The 18154-nt window shown below is 37.6% G+C and overlaps 4 protein-coding genes across 6 annotated transcripts; 2 read left to right on the top strand and 2 right to left on the bottom strand.

Annotated features, from left to right (window-relative positions):
- Positions 1–1570: 1570 nt before the first annotated feature.
- Positions 1571–9277, top strand: LOC147288775 (protein MICRORCHIDIA 6-like). Of its 2 annotated transcripts, XM_086239145.1 has the most exons (20): positions 1571–1734; positions 2433–2634; positions 3119–3193; positions 3284–3318; positions 3410–3488; positions 3585–3674; positions 3757–3832; positions 4012–4090; positions 4711–4845; positions 5296–5394; positions 5478–5567; positions 5652–5798; positions 6416–6508; positions 6989–7040; positions 7147–7258; positions 7946–8106; positions 8235–8338; positions 8426–8505; positions 8757–8799; positions 8940–9277. In XM_086239145.1, the coding sequence occupies exons 2-20, from the start codon at positions 2439–2441 to the stop codon at positions 9057–9059; spliced, it is 1866 nt and encodes a 621-aa protein (XP_086095271.1). In that variant the 5' UTR covers positions 1571–1734; positions 2433–2438; the 3' UTR covers positions 9060–9277. The 2 variants fall into 2 exon arrangements, with proteins under 2 accessions (XP_086095271.1, XP_086095272.1); XM_086239146.1 differs by lacking the exon at positions 5652–5798.
- Positions 9278–9413: 136 nt separating this feature from the next.
- Positions 9414–11859, bottom strand: LOC147288776 (pentatricopeptide repeat-containing protein At2g13600-like). The gene has a single exon (XM_086239144.1). The coding sequence runs from the start codon at positions 11799–11801 to the stop codon at positions 9612–9614; it is 2190 nt and encodes a 729-aa protein (XP_086095270.1). The 5' UTR covers positions 11802–11859; the 3' UTR covers positions 9414–9611.
- A 1551-nt stretch (positions 11860–13410) lies between these two features.
- NRT2.7 (high affinity nitrate transporter 2.7) lies at positions 13411–15661 on the top strand. The gene is made up of 2 exons (XM_086242252.1): positions 13411–14856; positions 15191–15661. The coding sequence occupies exons 1-2, from the start codon at positions 13706–13708 to the stop codon at positions 15435–15437; spliced, it is 1398 nt and encodes a 465-aa protein (XP_086098378.1). The 5' UTR covers positions 13411–13705; the 3' UTR covers positions 15438–15661.
- Positions 15491–17854, bottom strand: LOC147288778 (uncharacterized). 2 transcript variants are annotated; one of them, XM_086242254.1, is made up of 7 exons: positions 17695–17854; positions 17489–17611; positions 17082–17171; positions 16698–16879; positions 16227–16271; positions 15885–16080; positions 15491–15776 (listed from the first exon to the last, which is right to left on the bottom strand). In XM_086242254.1, exons 1-6 carry the CDS (start codon positions 17786–17788, stop codon positions 15919–15921), a joined length of 696 nt encoding a protein of 231 aa, XP_086098380.1. In that variant the 5' UTR covers positions 17789–17854; the 3' UTR covers positions 15491–15776; positions 15885–15918. The 2 variants fall into 2 exon arrangements, with proteins under 2 accessions (XP_086098380.1, XP_086098379.1); XM_086242253.1 differs by having other exon boundaries at positions 16698–16930.
- Between the last annotated feature and the right edge of the window lie 300 nt (positions 17855–18154).

Consider the following 18154-nt stretch of genomic DNA (forward strand, 5'->3'; position numbering starts at 1 on the left):
CTTTTTTAATGAGGATATTAAATAGATGAGGTTTGCACTTTTATCTTGTTTGTAAAGTCTAACTTGAGACTTTAAACTAATTAAGTATAACAAATCACAAACCAATGACATTTTGATACCTAAAACTTTCATAATTTTGATTCAATATCACAAAATTTTCATGCAACTTTTAAAATTATTAAAGTACTAATTAAATATTACACTATTTTTATAGATTTCTTAAAAATTTATATTGAACCAACTAGTTGTTAGTTTAGTGATAATTCTCTTTCTAATGTTGAGAAATATCTTAAATTCATATTCCCTCCTCGATTTAAAAAAAAAAAAAAATCAACATTAAATTCAACTAAACTTTTCGTTTCTAGCAAATCCTTTAAATTCCACAAAATTTTATATTCCATGCACCCCCTTGGCCACAAATCACAATTCACAAGTTTACTACTAAATTACATAAAAATGGCAAATCATTTTAAAGAAAAAAAAAAAAAAAACAGGGCCATGGGTAGGTGGGCTATGGGCATGGCACATGATAGTCATGCGAAGTACTGAAGTAGCACATCATCACCTGGGCAACACCGACACGACCCTGGTCAGTGGTCTTGCTGCTATGGTGAATTGGTGATGAGTCCATGACTCGCGGTCAATGGTCAATGGTCAACAAATGGTCATGGTTATAATATGATAAAAAAAAAAAAAAAGAAAGGAACAAAACTGTCAAAAAGCACACTGATCCAGATGGCATTTCTACAAATTCCCAATTTCTGTATATGGATCTCTGTGGGGCAAGCTGACATTTTTCAATTTTTGTTTTTTTGTATAAACTGACACTCTTCATTTGATGTCTGTATTCTATAGCCCAGCTGCTTTTTTTGTTTGGATTTTTTTTTTTCAAACAAGAAAAAAGTTCTTTTTTTCTCTGAGCTGAAAGAGGAAATCATATCCACAGTTCGACTATTCATTTTGGTTCTAGAGTTCAAAATCGCATCCTTATAAAGTCAAGCCATAAAGCATAGAAAAGGTGTGAAACTTTTAACGTGATTTAAAGAAAGAAAAAGGGCAAATAATCATTTTAATTAAGTTTTTGTAGTTTATAATTTGTTACAATTATATCTTAATTTAAAATTTTATTTAAATTGAGACGGTAAAATTTTTGAACGTGGCAGTGTAACTATACAAAAAATCTAAATCTAAATGATAAGTTTATAATGACTTGATTAAAAAAAATTAAAACAACTTAGATAATATTCAACCAATGACCCAACTATAGGAACTAAAATGGTCATTTGTCAGGAAAAAAAAAAAAGTCATGCCTTTTTAGTTTTTTTCGTTGAATAAAAAAAAAGAAATAATTTATTTAATTACTTTTATTACAAGGCAGCCAAGAATAGCATTTAATGGTTTGGGTTTTTTTTTTTTTTTTTTGACAAAAGCCAAGACTGGAAATTATTTGTCAATACTCACCCATCCACTCCCATATTCTTTGCCACCAAGCTATCATGCTCGGGTAGCAGGTCTTGCAGCTTTTGGGTATTGAACCAGGTTCACACCCTCTGCATTTCTCCTGACCATTACCATCAGCGTCACCATCACCATCAGATATTGCCTCTCAGTCACATCCCTCCACTTCAAACCCTCTCCCCTTAATCCTATTTCCTTGGTTTAGCTGCCTTTGTCCGCTCAAGTGCTGGGTTTCTTTGTTTGGCGTCTGTTTCTTCCTTGGTTGCCCTCTTTGAGGTTAGTTGCTAGAAATCTTGTTGCATTCTCTCTTGACAGGTTGGGTTTCTCAGTTTCCGCCTCCTGTGTCTGTTGGCTTTGTTTCAGTGTTTTTATGTTGGGGGGCTTTTCCCATGGGTTGTATTAACCTCCTTTTGGTGTTGATATATCATTCATAGCATGCTAGTAACTCCCTCTCATCTTCATCTTTATGCATGCTTATTTTGTTTATCTTGAGCAGGAGTGCGTTGCTTGAATCTACCTGTGTGTTTCTGTTTCATGGCTTTAGCAATGCAACATAAAATGAATCTTACTTGCGTATTTTGGTTTGGGATTGTTAGAAATAGTGCATAAGACCCATAAGGCTCTTCAAGTCTTCATCAAACTATTGCACACCTAGGCCTCTTCTTGCACTTTATAATCTCTCACAACTATCCTTATTTTGCTACCTTCAATTGCATTTAGCATCGCTTTACTGTAAGCTTCATCAAGTTGCACCAGAGGATTACTCCTCTCTTTAGCTGCACAAGCATTTTCGCACCTCCACTGCTCCTTATTTGCACCATTGTTACCCTTTTGGTTTGACTATGCATATATATTTATATATTCTTATATAAACATCTTAGCCCACATATTTTTTTTGGTAGTTTTCTTTATGGTACGTGCTGACATTCTGTGCTGAGTCTTTGATTCACTTGATTTTATTTTTTGGTTTTCAGATCATAATGAGCAATTCAAACATTATAGATTTATGTAGTGATGATGAACTTGAAGAGTCAAATATGAAAAACAGTGAAAGGGAGATCGTGCCTGGCTCTTATTCTGCACCCTCTGTATGTCCAACACCAATTTGTCAGCAATTTTGGAAAGCCGGAAACTACGAAATAGTGCAGGGACAGGGTTACAAAGCCCCAAATCAGAGTACAAGTTTTTACTACTTCTATTAGAGCTTACATTTTGTTTCGCCTTTCCTCTCTTTAGCCTCTTGCATTCCATTACCTTTATTGAGTGCATCTCTTGCTTACATGGACATCGACATGGGCATCCCCAGAGGTGTTTGTATCATTTAACCAGAATTGGGTACTTAGAAGCTGCTTGAATGGACTATATGAAGATATCATAAGAGGAAAAATTTATTGGTGTATTAAATTTTAGTATCACCTCTTGTTGAATGGTCAACATTGGCCTGTCAAATTTGTTACTAGGAAGAGTAATTAGCTGAGCTTCAAAATTGGGAACTAAGAAATGTTGCTGTGTGTGAAATGGGTTAGAAACTGATTACTAAAAGGATAACTGCAGGACCTGTCTCTGAGAAATATAGTTGTTTTGTTGCATGTCTGCACAAACGTTCCTGTCATGAATTTCTACTTCTCTTATTTTTGTTAGATTACCTTTTGATTTATAGATGGAAGAAACCATATGCGCATACACCCTATGTTCCTTCACTCAAATGCTACTTCACATAGGTGGGCTTTTGGAGGTATGTTCAGTTTATATGTTTCATTTGCTTCCCTTTTCTTATTCCTGCATGTATTCCCTTCATGTGCTCTTTCTGATCACTTGTTTGCAGCCATAGCAGAGTTACTCGACAATGTAGTTGATGAGGTCATTTCCCAAACCCCTCCCTTTTATCATTCTGATTCCTGTTTTTTCCTTCGAAATGTTCATTTATATAACCTTTGTTTGTGTGGGGTAGATAAAAAACGGAGCTACTTTTGTTACCATAGACAAGATATCTACCCCACGGGATGGGAACCCAGCTTTGCTAATTCAAGGTTGGCCTACAAATCTTTTGGCCTTTTTGCTAGTCATATATGGACAATATTCTCATATGAACTTTTGGCTTCTGAAACCTGATAATCAACAAAAAGATGATGGTGGAGGAATGGACCCTGACGCTATAAGGCGCTGTATGAGCTTTGGGTTTTCAGATAAGAAATCAGAGTTGGAAATTGGACAATGTATGGATTGTGTTTTGGTCATTGAATCTCTTGCATGATGTACTGTCCTTCTGTATTAATTGGTATCCTTTTAGCTTTTCAGATGGAAATGGCTTCAAGACAAGCTCTATGAGACTTGGAGCAGATGTTATTGTCTTCAGCAGCCACTTGAATTCAAGGTCTGACCTTTGGCCCAAGGACTTATTATATCACTTACTCTGCTTCTAGTACATTTTCCTTTTTATGAAATAACTATTGGTGGCTCATTTTCCTTGTTACGAATTCAAAGTATCTGTGTATAGTGTACACTTTTGACTGCTTAAAGTTCTGTTTGCATTGTTGGTATAACATTTCTCAGGTCACTGACTCAAAGTGTTGGACTCCTTTCTTATACATTTTTGAGGCGGATGGGCTATGACAAGATAGTTGTACCAATGGTGAGTTTGATCTCTCTCTCTCTCTCTCTCTCCCTCCTTTTGTCTGCCTTTCCACTTCTTGGATGGGGCTGCACATGAGGGAGGGTGTGAACTTGATACACATTGTTGGTTCATTCCTTAACATTTTGAACTTTTAGAGTCTAGTGGCTGTCTAGCAAACCTAAGTGGATGAGATGCAAAATCAATAAGGGAAATGAGATTCCTTACTTATATCCCTAATCAAATCAAATTTCCCTAATCAAATCCATAAAATTATGTTTTCATCAGTCTCCATCAAAATGATCACAACTTAGCGATATTATTTGTTTTTGTTTCGTCTTTGATCAGTTTTTATCATATGAACAGATAAAGCATCATAAGGCTTTAACTTAGGCTATCACTTTATCAAGTGCCTCATCATGAAATTTTGTTGTTAACATATACAAGGCCACTGAAAGTGATCTTTCTGTATATTATTTTATTTGGGTAAGGGGTGGACCCCACTTTTGGGTTCAGTTATCGGTGTGAAGCTGTGAACTGATTTGTAATATATATATAATTTTTCTTTAGCAGTCCCTTTTTGCTGGAATCCCAATAATTATCTAATTCAGAACTAACTGTGGTTCTTCCCATTACTACAGGTGGATTATGAGTTTAACTCAACAGCTGGACCATTTGGGCCCATACTTCCACATGGTAAAGACCATTTTTCTTCTAATTTGACCATGCTGTTGCAGTGGTCTCCTTATTCAACAGAAGAGGAGCTTCTGCAGCAAGTAAGCCTGCAGAACTTAAATCTCTGATATACCATTTTTATTTCAAAGTTTCAATTGGCAAGCTGTATTTTCTAGATAATAGCATGATCTGAAATTATGCTTAGCCTCCTCGCTCAGCCAAATAGTAGTAGTAAATTAGTACTGGTAGTAAAGGTAGAGTCATTGTCATTATCATTATAGTAGTAGCAGTTATGTTGGTAGTGGGGTTGTAGTAGTATTACTAGTAGTAACGATACAAATAATGATTAGAAAAACTTGTCCTTAAAAATATTTGCATCATCCTGCATTTGCCTTGTAGTATCCTACGTAGCTGATGGTATCAAGATTGCACTAATGGAAGCATTTGAAATTTTGGTAGTTGAATCTATGCACCACATATACAGATACATGCAGACATGGGATGTACATAAGTGCATATAGAGGTGTTTCATTTATTAACTCACTGGTCAGTTTGATGATATAGGGCATCATGGAACAAAAATTGTCATTTACAATCTTTGGTTAAATGACGATGGGGACATGGAGCTAGATTTTGATACCGATCCCGAGGTTTTGTACATCCCTTTTCTTCATTTCATTCTTCACTTTCGAATCACATTGGATACTTTGCTATCATAATCTTATTGTTGCAGGATATTTGTATTACCGGTGGCAAAACATGTGACAGAGTGAAACCAATTTTTGACAAGCATGTTGCAAACCTATTTAAGTACTCTCTCCGTGTAAGTATGGAGTGCACGTTTTGAATTTGACCATGAAAATAAGTTTGTCTTCATTATATCATGGCCTTGTTTCAAGCTCCACAGGCATATGCATCAATCTTGTATAAGGAGCTACAACATGACTTCAGAATAATTTTGCGTGGACGAGTTGTTGAGCACAGAAATATTGCCAAGAGTCTCAAATATTTGGAATTCATTAGGTATAGGCCGCACAATGGTGGAAATATGGAGGTTTGTGTTGTCCACAATGACACTGTGTCTAACTTCCATGCTAATTGTTAGTATTAATTGTACCGTATAATTCTTTTGATCGTCTGACTTTATTGCATCACATCAGCTTCCTCTTTGCTTTCCCATGTTAATGTGTATTTGACTGATAGTTATCAATATATAAATGGCCAACTAGAAGGAACACTCTCAAGTTTCTTAAGGAAGTGGTGGTGAACTATCTCTGTAGTCTTTATGGAGGCCTTAAGATGAAGCAAATTTAAAATATTGTATTTTGTCTTCACACTAGGGACAACATGTCTTCATGAATAATAGAGTAGTTTCATGAAGAAACGGGCTGAATTTTTCATGTCTGAAGAGTAGTTGTGTCTTTTAGTTTATGTGCTAAATATGCATCCAACAGCAATCATGGTTCATAATAGTCTCAGGATTTGAAATGGGTATTCTGTAAGCTTATGGCTTGATAAGCTTTTGTGATCAAGAACCCCTTCCAATGCTATTTGCTCCATGTGCGTTTGGGCAAGTGCATGCAAGTGCGTGGTGTGTTGTCTTTATGTGTGTGTGCATTTGTTTTCTTGATAACCAGTGGCTGTACCATGGCTGATTGTTTCATTGTTCAGGTTGAATTTCTTACCGCAATAGGGTATTTGAAGGAAGCTCCGCATGTGAATATTCATGGTTTCAACATCTATCATCGGAATCGTCTAATACTAGTAGTTTTCTTCCCTCTGATTGTTTCATTGTTAGACAGGTTATCTAATCAATTTTACCAATCTTCTCTCTGACATCTTAGATACCAGTGAAAAGTTTTGCTAATTCATAAATAGTGAGTTGCACCAATTGTACTGCATATCAACTATTTATTTCTGCTACGTATTTTTCCAACACCTATATAACCCTCAATTATTTTGTCTTAAGGCTCTTCTGTTGCCTTCAATATTTAGTATAGATATTTTAAACTAAGTTTGTGAAGTCTCATGGGAAGGATTTTTGTTTACAAATCGGCGGAGATTGGATCAAAGTATAATTTGATACCTTATTTTCACAACTTTTATTAATCGAATTCCAGATTTTTTATAGATGAGGGCTGTCAGGCTGTGTGTACGTTATCTTATTCCTCACTCCTAGAAAAAAGTAAACTTTACGTTCATCACTTATGTTTTTCTTATTCAGCATTCATTACTTTTTGGCAGCCATTTTGGCCTGCACTTAAAAATATGAAGAATACTGGGAGAGGTATTGCTGGTGAGAACTCCTGACTGCAGTTATCCTGTTCTCATGGTTTTTCTTAAAAGTGTACCTAGTTCAAAACTGTTGTATATGGTTGATGATTCGTGTAATAGTATTATAGGTGTCCTTGAAGCAAATTTTATTCAGCCTACTCACAATAAGCAAGATTTTGAGAGAACTCCCCTCTTCGAAAAGCTTGAAGATCGTTTGAAGAAAATGACGCAGGAGTACTGGTGAGTCACATCTTGCATGGTTTTTATAGTTAAATTTTAAGATGATTTTTAATTAACTTATGGAATAAGTTTGAAATGATATAAATGTGTTCAATTTCACAAGAAGTTGTAAGATATGTTAAAGAAGAATATACAAGCTCCAGATTTCAATACCAAGCAACCATAAATTTGTAGTAAACAGATAGGCATTTGATACAATGAAATTAAAATAAATATCTAATCATTAAAATCCAATACCTAAATAGTTGAGAGCAAAACTTTACAATGAGAAGCCAAACATAACCTTGCTAACACACATGAGGGCAAGTGTGGGCAGCAGAAATGGGATTGCTTCTATTACGTGTCGTATAATGACAGTGATGAACATCCAACATTTACAACAATGAACTGTTTGACACTTCTTTCTGTTAAAATAAAAAAAATGGAATAGAATTTTAATTTTAATTTTGGCTGTGACATAAATAGGATTGCTTTTTATTCAAGTTTGTAATATTTATTTTGAAACATAGAAAAATTCAGTTCATGTGGCATGTTATGAGCCACTAAAGTAACTTTGCAATATGTCCTATAAGTATATATTGATCTTTTACAATCTCATGTAGTCATGTGCCTTGATGAACTTGGGTGTTCCATGCAATAACTTATAAATAGTTCCTGATCAATGCATTTTTCTGTGTATCTTGTTAGGGATAAACATTGCGGACTGATTGGTTATCGCAAAGCTAAAAAAACTCATCCTATAGCATTACATTCTCGAAATGAAAGTTCAAAAGAATCCTGTCGTGCAGTGGGGTCCTTGGAATATCCTGAAGTCACTACATCAGATCCCAAAGTCAGTTCCCAAGAAGGTAATACTTTGCAGTCAATAATAATATCCGACAGATTGGGATTGCTTGAAGTTTCTGATCTTGACACCTATTAGTTGGTGCAAAGTAGTGTGACTTTAGTTTATATAATCTGTTTCCTGTCTAAGCAGGATTGATCATAAAGAGGAAGGATGTTGATCTTCAGGTGGAACTACAACCTGCAAAAAGGCACTTGGGATCCTGTGGAATTGATGCCCAGCCCATTACTGAACAGGTTTGCTGAATGCTGAGAAACTCCTAGAATCATGCTTAAAACTATTACTAGCATATTAACGCATGCCTTGCTGTATTTTGTTGGCAGTCTGAAATTAGCACTGAGAACATGCAGCTAGTTTCGCAGAAGATAACTCTGATGCGAGAAAACAAAAGGCTTCGTTCACAGTAAGTATAAAGCAAGTAGTTTACCATTTACGTCGTTATTTCTAGGGCTGGAGATACTAGGTTCTCCCCCTCCCCTAGAGATACAAACCTGACCCATCCTCGTGATACGCCTGCTTTGGTATCATGTTAAATTCATGTGTAGACTGGCTTTGTGAAGGACTGGCTGAGTGGCTTTCTTATTGAAATAATTGTTTTGATATCTAAAATTTATAATTGTTTTTGGAATTGCTCACTTGTCTTGTCATTTCCAGGCTGTTGGAATTCAAAAACAGGGAAGAAGAACTTAATTCGAAGGTACTTTGAATTATTTGTTACATCTCTCTATCTCTCTCTCTCTCTCTCATACACACACAGACACGCACAACTGGTAGTCTGGTATATGGTTTGGTAGTAGTTATAGTTTGTTAATCAACATGGAATTATAATCGGTGCAGGTGCAACAACTTAAAAGTGAAAAAAAGAATGTACTGTTTGAATACGCACAGATGTTGGTTGAATCAAACTGCTACACAATTGATGAGTGGGAAAGTGTATGGGAGGAACATTTTACGTAGACAAAGGAGAACAAACCATTTTCATTTCTTTTGTGTTTAAATGTTCAATACGCCATAGGTCACTGGAGAATACATCAACCTTAAATCTTTGTGGAGGGTGGATTACATAGCAGGTCATACTATAACTATGCCCAAGAATGTCACAGCTAGTTTTTGTTTTTGAGGACGTTGGTTCTGTTTTTGTATACATGGAAGGAGAAATCAGTCAGTTTTCATGCTTTGGCGAGTGGACTTGTGTAGAATCTCTTTCTTAATGAAAGATTTTCTGTTTGTATTAATTAGCATTTGGCACGAGGGTATTCCAAATGGAAGTCAAATATTTACAACTCAGTACAGTTGAAGACAAATTATAGAAATTGTGGAAACCATCAAATTGCCTCGTATACTCACATTTGAAAGAAGCCTATAAACTCTGCATTGTTTTCTGCAGAAAAGGATTAGGTGTCAGGCGAGTTCCACAGAAGCTTAGACACTCTACACCCATATGTGAGAAAAATATATACAAATTCATTGTAGCAGTAGCAGAAATATGTTTTCCGCAATCCAGTTCCTTCACTTCTGCATAATCAGCATTTCAGAGCGTAAAAGTTCTAAAAGATCATAAATCTCTAACTGACAGTGAGATGCATCTTCCGAAGAAAAACAGTGGACTTCATTTTTCACCTCAACCCAACTACAGCCACCACTCTTCTTCAATCCTCTATCCCTCATTAATCTCCTAATCTTCAGAACATCAATCCATCTCCCAGATAAAGCATAGACATTTGACAACATTACATATCCTGCAGAGTTCTTTTCTGCTAATTCCAAAATCTTCCTAGCTGTCCTTTCTGCTATCTCCTCATTTTTATATTTAATACAGCCACTCAATAGAGCTGCCCATGCATTACTTTCAGGTTCAAATGGCATGGATTTTATAAACTTTTCTGCTTCAAAAAGACATCCTGAACGAGATAGCATATCCACCACGCAGGTGTAGTGTTTTCCCTTCGGCTTAGTACCATAAACAGCCTCCATTGAATTAAAGTACTGCAATCCTTCATCAATTAATCCAGTGTGAGAACAAGCAAAAAGAACTGATAAAAGCATGAGCTCATTAGGAGCAACAGTTGAAGTTCTTTTCATTTCCTCGAACAAAGACAGAGATTCCTCAGCAAAACCATTTTCTGCTAGCCCCTGAATCATCGCAGTCCAACTGATTTCATTCTTCTCAGGCATTCTATCAAATACCTTCCTAGAGCTCTCAATATCCCCGGATTTTGCATACATATCAGTAAGGGCAGTGCCCACAAAAATATCATACTGGATTCCATGTTTAATGGCTTTTCCGTGGAGGTTCTTTCCTTTCTCTAGTGAGGCTATGCTCGCACAACCACAAAGCACACTTGAGAAGGTGGATAAATTTGGAGTTTCTCCACACAAAAGCATCTCATTGAATACTTCAAATACCTTATCAAATTGTTTGTTCTCTAAGTAACCTCCAACCATAGTATTCCAAGATACATTGTTTGGTGCAGGTATGCTATCAAACAACACCTTAGCTTCTTCCACTTGTCCATTCAGACAATACCCACCAACCATAGAATTCCATGAAACCACATTCTTCTCCAAAATTGAGTCAAACGCCAAGCGCCCATCCTTAGTTTTTCCACATTTACAGTATAAGTCAATAAGAGAACTACTGATAAAAACATCTTTCTCAAATCCGATTTTTACAACATGTGCATGGATGCTCATTCCCACATGCAAAGCCTTGAGGGCAGCCAGTGCACTAAGAATGCTAGACAAACAAGACACATTTGGGATAAACCCCTTTTGAATCATTTGATGAAAGAGTTTCAATGCTTCTTCAGGATAGCCACTTTGGCTATACCTCGAAATCATTGCACTCCAAGAAACTTCATTTCTTTCTGGCATCTCATCAAAGATTCGACGTGCTTCTCTCAAGTCCCCCATTCCAACATACACATCTAGGATAGCAGTCCAAGATACAACATCTCTTTTTTCCATTTGGTCAAATACTCTCCTAGCCAAAGCCACTTCCCCCATCCTCAAACACAACGTAATTAAGGAATTAGAAACTGATATATTGTGTTCAAAGCCGGCCTTAATAATCAACCCCAAAACGTTCATCCCCAAACCAATTTCACCAAACCCTGCACAAGCTCTAACAACAGAAGTAAATGTAACATCATTAGGCCTGACCCCAGAATCAAGCAGCTTCCGAAAAAGCTTCAGGGCTTCACTATTCAACCCATTTTGCACCAACCCACTAATCGCAGCAGTCCAAGAAACCACATTATGAAATGGATTTCTCTCAAAGTACCACATTGACTCATCCACTCTTCCACGTTTCATAAAGCCCGATATTAATGCAGTCCATGAAACCTCGTTTCTCTCAGGCATTTCGTCAAACAAGCGACGAGCTTCACCAAGATTTCCCCACTGAATGTTGGCATTAATCAAGCAATTATGCACAACTGGATCGAACCCATTAAACTCCTTAACTATCTCACTAACTTCAGCAGATTTCCTTGAATCCAGGTACACAAGTAGAAGCCTAATGGCTATATATCTCTCTGATGAAAGACCCATCTTGATCAAATGGTCATGAAAGACCATTCCCTCAGTGATAAGCCTATTGTCGGTGAGCTTTTTCAAGATGGACACACATGTTTGCACATAAGTTTTGAAATTGTTTCTCGGGTTAGTAGCAAAGAGGGTTTTGATGGCCCTTCTCATGCTGTGCGAGGTAGTTAAGTTAGTTGACGAGATATTCAAGAAGTCTCTGTTTGACGTGTTTGTGGGGGTACGACAAATGTCTTAAAGCGGAGGCCATGTTGCATTTTTTTTCTGTCTTGTTATCTTTTTTTCTTTTTTCCGATTTTATCCATAGTGAAACAGAAACAAGTGATTAGACCACTGAAATAAAAGGACCGCATTACAATTACATCGAAAGAATAAAACCCACTACATGCTCACTATTCAGTATTCACTATGTCACTGTGAGGATTTGGCAGGCCAATCAACCACACAAGAGTCGTCTACAGTACAAGTTATAGAGATAGAGATAGATAGAGTTTGCTATGACGACTATCAGGACTCAATGATTTTTGGGGTGTTTCTGTCTTCTTAACTAATTATGTCAGTGGCTGTCGTCATTAAATGATCTTTTTTTTTTGGCCAAGGTCATTAAATGATCTTTGATTTGGACGCAAAGGTGGCAAATAAAAAATAAAAATAAAAAGCCAAATTACTTTCTTCCCAATATCATTCTTTCCCCACACTCGTATACAAAGTTACAAACGAAGTTGTATGATTGTATCCTTACGTCTCCAATTCGATTCTTGTCGGTCATGTCTATACATCAATATCATTCGGAGGGACTGATAACTTAAGAGTAATCTAGTGGTGAGAAAACATGGGAAAATGAGTTAGAGTTGGATCACTTGGAATTAATGTAGACAGAGACTCTACTTTATCTGCATGATGTATAAATAGGCTCGATCTATATTTGTATGAGAGAGGTGATCAGAAAGTAAAATGTGGTGAAAATAATTTAATTACTCTACAAATAACTTAACCAAGAAGCAATTCAACACCAATTGACAGGACAAAATTAACAAGCTATTCTATGCGCCCACACTGCTTGTTTGCCTGTATATAACTTAAAGCCATCCCCAGCCGAAACCTGGAATTGTTGCTTGCCTGTATATAACTTAAAGCCATCCTCAGCTGAGACCTGGAATTGTTGCTGGCCTGTTATATGTTAAAGCCATCCCCAGCTGAGACCTGGAATTGTAGCTTCTTTATCACAAAAGATGAAATATATATATATATATATCACCCTTAAAATTATTTTTGAACTGCATGTGATTTGGCTAGCTGCAGGGTGGGGAGTGGAGTACTGGAGTGGGGAACCCTGGTTGTGACAGGTAGACGACCTTGATGGACTTTTAAACCCTCAGAAAACATCATTCATGAAATTGAAACTGTAGCTGTGGCCCCTTGTTAACCTTCCTTTGTCATTATCCTCACTATTATGCCAATGGTGACACCAAAAGACTTGAAAGCTAAGAACATAAGATGCGTACAAGAGTGTGAACTGGTGAAAGGAACATTTACTTACAAGTGATCATAACCTTTTTTGCTGTATGCAGAACATACACACATTCCCTCCCACTTCCAGAAATTTCAAAGGTTTGACGAAGCCCAAGCCAAAGAGGGGGTCCTTAAATTGACTAATAGCAGCCAGTCACATGCAAAACGACAGAGGATAATATGCTTATGCAGCACAGATGTTAATTAGTTGTAGAGATTTAAAACATCAAAATAATTTCCAAAATTTTGGAATATGAAATTATGTGGTAGCATTCTAAGTTGATTCTAAACTACCCTAATTACCAACCAAGTTATAATTTGATGATTACATTACAGAAAATATCTTGATGGCTATCATTGTAATTCAATTCATATATATGACGCAACAACGAGACAAAAATTTAAAAGTTCAAATCAGCAACAAATGTTATTCTGTTAGCATGAATATCAGACACCAGCAGAGTTTTGAGTTGTGGTGTTGTGGCTCTTTCCTCTTTGTTTTCTCCGAAACCAAAATTCTGTGAAATCCAGCAACCTCCATCACCATGGAAGCTGATGGTCATGATCAAGTAAAAGAGGCTGAACTGTTTTCTCTACCAGTGGATGCCGATCAAAAGGCCACAGAATTCAGGCCATTTTCAATAGCACCACCCCACATGCGAGCTTTCCACCTTGCATGGCTCTCCCTCTTCTCCTGCTTCTTCTCCACCTTCTCTATCCCTCCCCTCATCGCCGTCATCCGCGAAGACCTCAACCTCACCGACTCCGACACCAACAACGCCGGCATCGCCGCCTTCCTCGGCTCCATCTTCTCCCGCATTGCCATGGGCCCCATATGCGACCTCATCGGCCCCCGCATCGCCTCCGCCACACTCTCTCTCCTAACCGCCCCCATCATCCTCTCCATTTCAACCTCGCTCATATCCTCCGCCAAATCATTCATAGCCGTCCGATTCATCATCGGTTTTTCTCTTGCAAATTTCGTGGCCAACCAGTTCTGGATGAGCTGCATGTTCTCCGGCTGTGTCGTTGGGCTGGCCAACGGCGTCTCAGCCGGGTGGGCCAACATGGGTTCGGGAGTGACCCAATTGGTCATGCCACTCATCTACTCTCTCATCATGTCCTTTAACGTACCATCTTTCACAGCTTGGCGACTCGCATTCCTTGTCCCCGCAATTTTCCAAGTCGTCACAGCGATCTTGGTCTTGACTTTCGGCCAAGACCTGCCTTCTGGGAGCTACAAACGCTCCCAGAAGATCGACAGCAAGTCCAACGAGACCTTATTCCAAATTCTTTTTCACGGCCTCAAGAATTATAGGGGGTGGGTTTTAGCTATAACATATGGGTACTGTTTTGGTGTGGAGCTGACCACAGATAACATCATAGCCGAGTACTTCTACGACAGGTTCGATGTGAATATCCAAGTGGCCGGAACCATAGCAGCAAGCTTTGGAATGGCCAATTTTTTTTCGCGGCCGAGTGGGGGTTTGGTCTCTGATATGATGGCAAGGAGGTTTGGGATGAGAGGGAGACTGTGGGCGCTGTGGGTGGTGCAGACGGTGGCTGGGTTGTTGTGTTTGTCACTCGGGCGAGTCAACTCACTTTGGGGCTCCATAATTGTCATGTGCGGGTTCTCTGTGTTTGTTCAAGCTGCCGCTGGGCTCACGTTTGGCGTGGTTCCATTTGTTTCAAAAAGGTAGAGGTTGCTCTGTAACTCTGTTAATGACTCATTGCTCTGTTGGCCCCACTTCTACCGCTTCATTCATGATGATGCCAAGCGAGGAAGGGGGGTTCGTGAGTCTCATGACTCATCCCTTAGTTCTTGGCTTTCAGTTTTCAAATACGACAATGCATTTTTGTTTGTCTTAACTGTTACGAGTCCTAATCCTAGCACACCAACTGTAATTCCTTTGCATGCTGCACGCTAACAATGCAAATGTCTGCACTAGAGCTAACTATATATATATGTAGTAATTTACTGCAAACACTTTAAACTAATCATTAAAGATATAAATAATATGGTTTTGCAGGTCGCTAGGAGTGATTTCAGGGATCACAGGCAGTGGAGGGACTATGGGGGCGGTGGTAACCCAGCTTTTACTGTTTTCAGGGTCTAAATTCTCCACGCAGACAGGCATTTCTCTTATGGGTATTATGATGATTGTCTGTACTCTCCCAGTGTTTCTCATCTACTTCCCTCAATGGGGTGGAATGTTATGCGGCCCTTCCTATCATCATCTCAATCCAGAAACAAACCATTATCACGTGCTCGAATAGGTTACAGGAGCAAGCAGAACTGTAGAGGTTGACCCAATTATGTAAAAGGCGAATTGTAAAATGGTGGTTATATACAATTGTAAAAAACAAGCTAGTGAGAGATCAAAGAGGAGAGTCTTAAGCTACATGAATGAGACTCTATCAGATAATGATTGGCCTTCGTTTGCAGTTAGATTGTTTTTTCTTCTAAAAATACTAAATAAAAACTACAATTTAATAGCTAATGAATATGATCACTTGTGGTCAAGGGACTTCTTTGATTTTTCCATTTTGCATTACAGTGCTACAAGTATATGGAAGTTGGCATACCGTCTCTTTGGTGGTGCACTGAAGTTTTCTCTGCAATTAGGGGGGAAAGAAAAAAAACAAGGTGAATGACCACAGGTCCACAATGTAGAGTAGCAGCTCAATAAAAGTTAAAAAACGATGCTGAAATAGTGAAATTACTGTCGTTTTTTCAATAATGCTTCATAGCTCTATATCAGAATACAGCAGAACCTTTGCGGTGTCTCCACGATGAAGTTGGCAAAGGCCACCAACCACCAAGAATTCCAACCAAAGTGAACTTCTGGTCTCTTACTTCAACTCTAGCAAGACACAGAATCTTAAAGTCTTCAACTTCAACTTTGCGTGCATATAACGACTGAAAGAAACACAAGCTTTTAGAAGTGGGTTATCCTCCTTAAACGCTGCACTTTAACAAGACTAGGAAAAACAGATCTTTAAATATGCCAGTCTTTTATTGCAGCAAGCACCAAAAAGTTTTCAAAATGATAACAGGACACACACCTTGTTATACAAGTGAGGATCTTGGCGCATAAATCGATGGCATAACTGCAAAACATTAAATTTGAAATAAAGGTTCTCCAAACAACTCTATTACCATCAATAAAGGCCATTTAATTCACATAGGCTTCAATCAACGTATGGTTATTATGCAGTGTTAATCGATAACAAGGTTGCAGTAGTTAGTAACCAATAAGCAAGGTGCCACTTCTGAGAATCCAAGTAATAGAACAATAAGTGGAGACTTGTTAATTATTACCACCGAAATTGCAACCCATCTTAATCAAAGACTAAATCATAGCAACTCCTCAAATTATGTGTTCAGTAAAACTAAGAAATCTGCATTTCTTCAGGTTGCAGACACCAGGACATAGTTGCCTTGCAAATTCATCGATAATGATTTAGATTAGAAAGTTCCTGATTAGGTGGTAAGAGATTGGTAATGCATCAAGGTACCATGAGATGCTTCCTTACCTCATCAACAAAAACATAAACTGAGAAAGGACTAGGCTTGGTGCTTAGGAGGAAAAGAACAAGTTTAAATGCCATTATTGTAATAGGTTCATCCAAGTGCGCCAACACGGTAAGAACAAAAAAAATAGGCAGCCAGAATTTCCTTGCAAATGTCCACAGGACATGATGATCTTCCTCCACATCTGAAGCAGCCAACAAATCCAGATTATGATCATTCACCAAAATATCATGGCCTACATTATTGAAAATAAAAGCAAGGGCGTTAATAAGAGCCTAAGAGGCGTGCGTTTAAAGATGATAAGACTTCAAAAATCAAAATGGACACAACTACAGAAGACTATGGAACACATAAATCAGCTTGGGTGTTCTGGCTCAGTGGCTCACCATCTATAGCATATGCAACATTCGGCAAGAAGCTGATCGACCCAAGTAAAACTGACACACCAAGAATGCTTCCAAATCTTACTTTACTTCCTGAAAGGAATGCCAAAATTACAATAAACCATTAAACATCATGCTTGCTACAGAAATATGCAAATGCACTAAGCTCCCATTTTTTTAGGACATATAAGCATGAGACAGAGAAAACCCAATTTCTTTTTTGGGTTCATTAGTGAGTGGCATTAGCATATTCAAGTTTCAACAACCAGAACCATCAGAAAATTCACAGCAGGAAGTTCGAGTGAAGATTAGTGCCATAATATGACGATTAAATGAAAAGAAAAATTACAGAACAAAAATTAGATTTGCATTTTCAAGCAGGTAGAAGCAAAATAGAATAGGAGACTTGCCTGAAAAACAGAATTTCTGAAGAGAATTTCTTTGTATATTTGATTTACAATGAAATGTTGAGGTGCGTAGTATAGGTCCAACACCCTTGAATAAAGCCTTTAAAGGTTCAAACTTGGCATACACTGAACGAGTAATTATGCCCAAAGAATCAAATTTTTGCAATCATGAAAGTTAGACAAACAAAATTTACCAGAAAATTACTTACGGAATTGCCTCGAATGAGGGTTTGAGGTATGAGAAGTGATTAGTAAACTCAAGGATTGTCGAATTGGACAAAGAAATTTTCTCGCCGAAGCCATTTTTGTACTGCTACTGTCATCTCTCAGAGGCCTTTAATGGCGTCTTTGGGTCGTCTATGAAATAGAAAACGAATATACTAAACGAGAAACTAAAACTAAATCCTGGATTGCGACGTCGTTTGTCAGATTCTTCTGCACGACGTCGTGTTGTGTGTCTGTGTGAACTGTGACGCCGGCGAGTCCTTTTATAGTTTTATTTATATTTTCTTCTCTTTTAGGCATTTTTATTTATATTTCTTAGAATTTTTCAGTAAATTATATTTCTTAGAAAATAGTCATTTGTCACTTTTCAAATTAATAAGTTAGAGTTGTGTATAGGCAATTATTAAATTCTATTCGACGCATTAAATATTTTATGATAATTTA

Source organism: Dryas octopetala, chromosome 4 (assembly GCF_963921425.1).
Source record: "Dryas octopetala chromosome 4, drDryOcto1.1, whole genome shotgun sequence".
Classification (NCBI taxonomy): domain Eukaryota; kingdom Viridiplantae; phylum Streptophyta; class Magnoliopsida; order Rosales; family Rosaceae; genus Dryas; species Dryas octopetala.

Bases quoted from the DNA above. Each gene is read 5' to 3' on its own strand.
- LOC147288775 (XM_086239145.1), top strand. From the start codon at position 2,439: ATGAGCAATTCAAACATTATAGATTTATGTAGTGATGATGAACTTGAA. The intron at 3,489-3,584 runs GTTGGCCTACAA...ATCAACAAAAAG, and splicing joins CCCAGCTTTGCTAATTCAAG to ATGATGGTGGAGGAATGGAC. The intron at 7,259-7,945 runs GTGAGTCACATC...GTATCTTGTTAG, and splicing joins AAAATGACGCAGGAGTACTG to GGATAAACATTGCGGACTGA.
- LOC147288778 (XM_086242253.1), bottom strand. From the start codon at position 17,788: ATGGCTTCGGCGAGAAAATTTCTTTGTCCAATTCGACAATCCTTGAGT. The intron at 17,612-17,694 runs GTAAGTAATTTT...TTACTCGTTCAG, and splicing joins CCCTCATTCGAGGCAATTCC to TGTATGCCAAGTTTGAACCT. The intron at 16,931-17,081 runs GTGAGCCACTGA...TCAATAATGTAG, and splicing joins TGTTGCATATGCTATAGATG to GCCATGATATTTTGGTGAAT.
- NRT2.7 (XM_086242252.1), top strand. From the start codon at position 13,706: ATGGAAGCTGATGGTCATGATCAAGTAAAAGAGGCTGAACTGTTTTCT. The intron at 14,857-15,190 runs GTAGAGGTTGCT...ATGGTTTTGCAG, and splicing joins GTTCCATTTGTTTCAAAAAG to GTCGCTAGGAGTGATTTCAG.
- LOC147288776 (XM_086239144.1), bottom strand. From the start codon at position 11,801: ATGAGAAGGGCCATCAAAACCCTCTTTGCTACTAACCCGAGAAACAAT.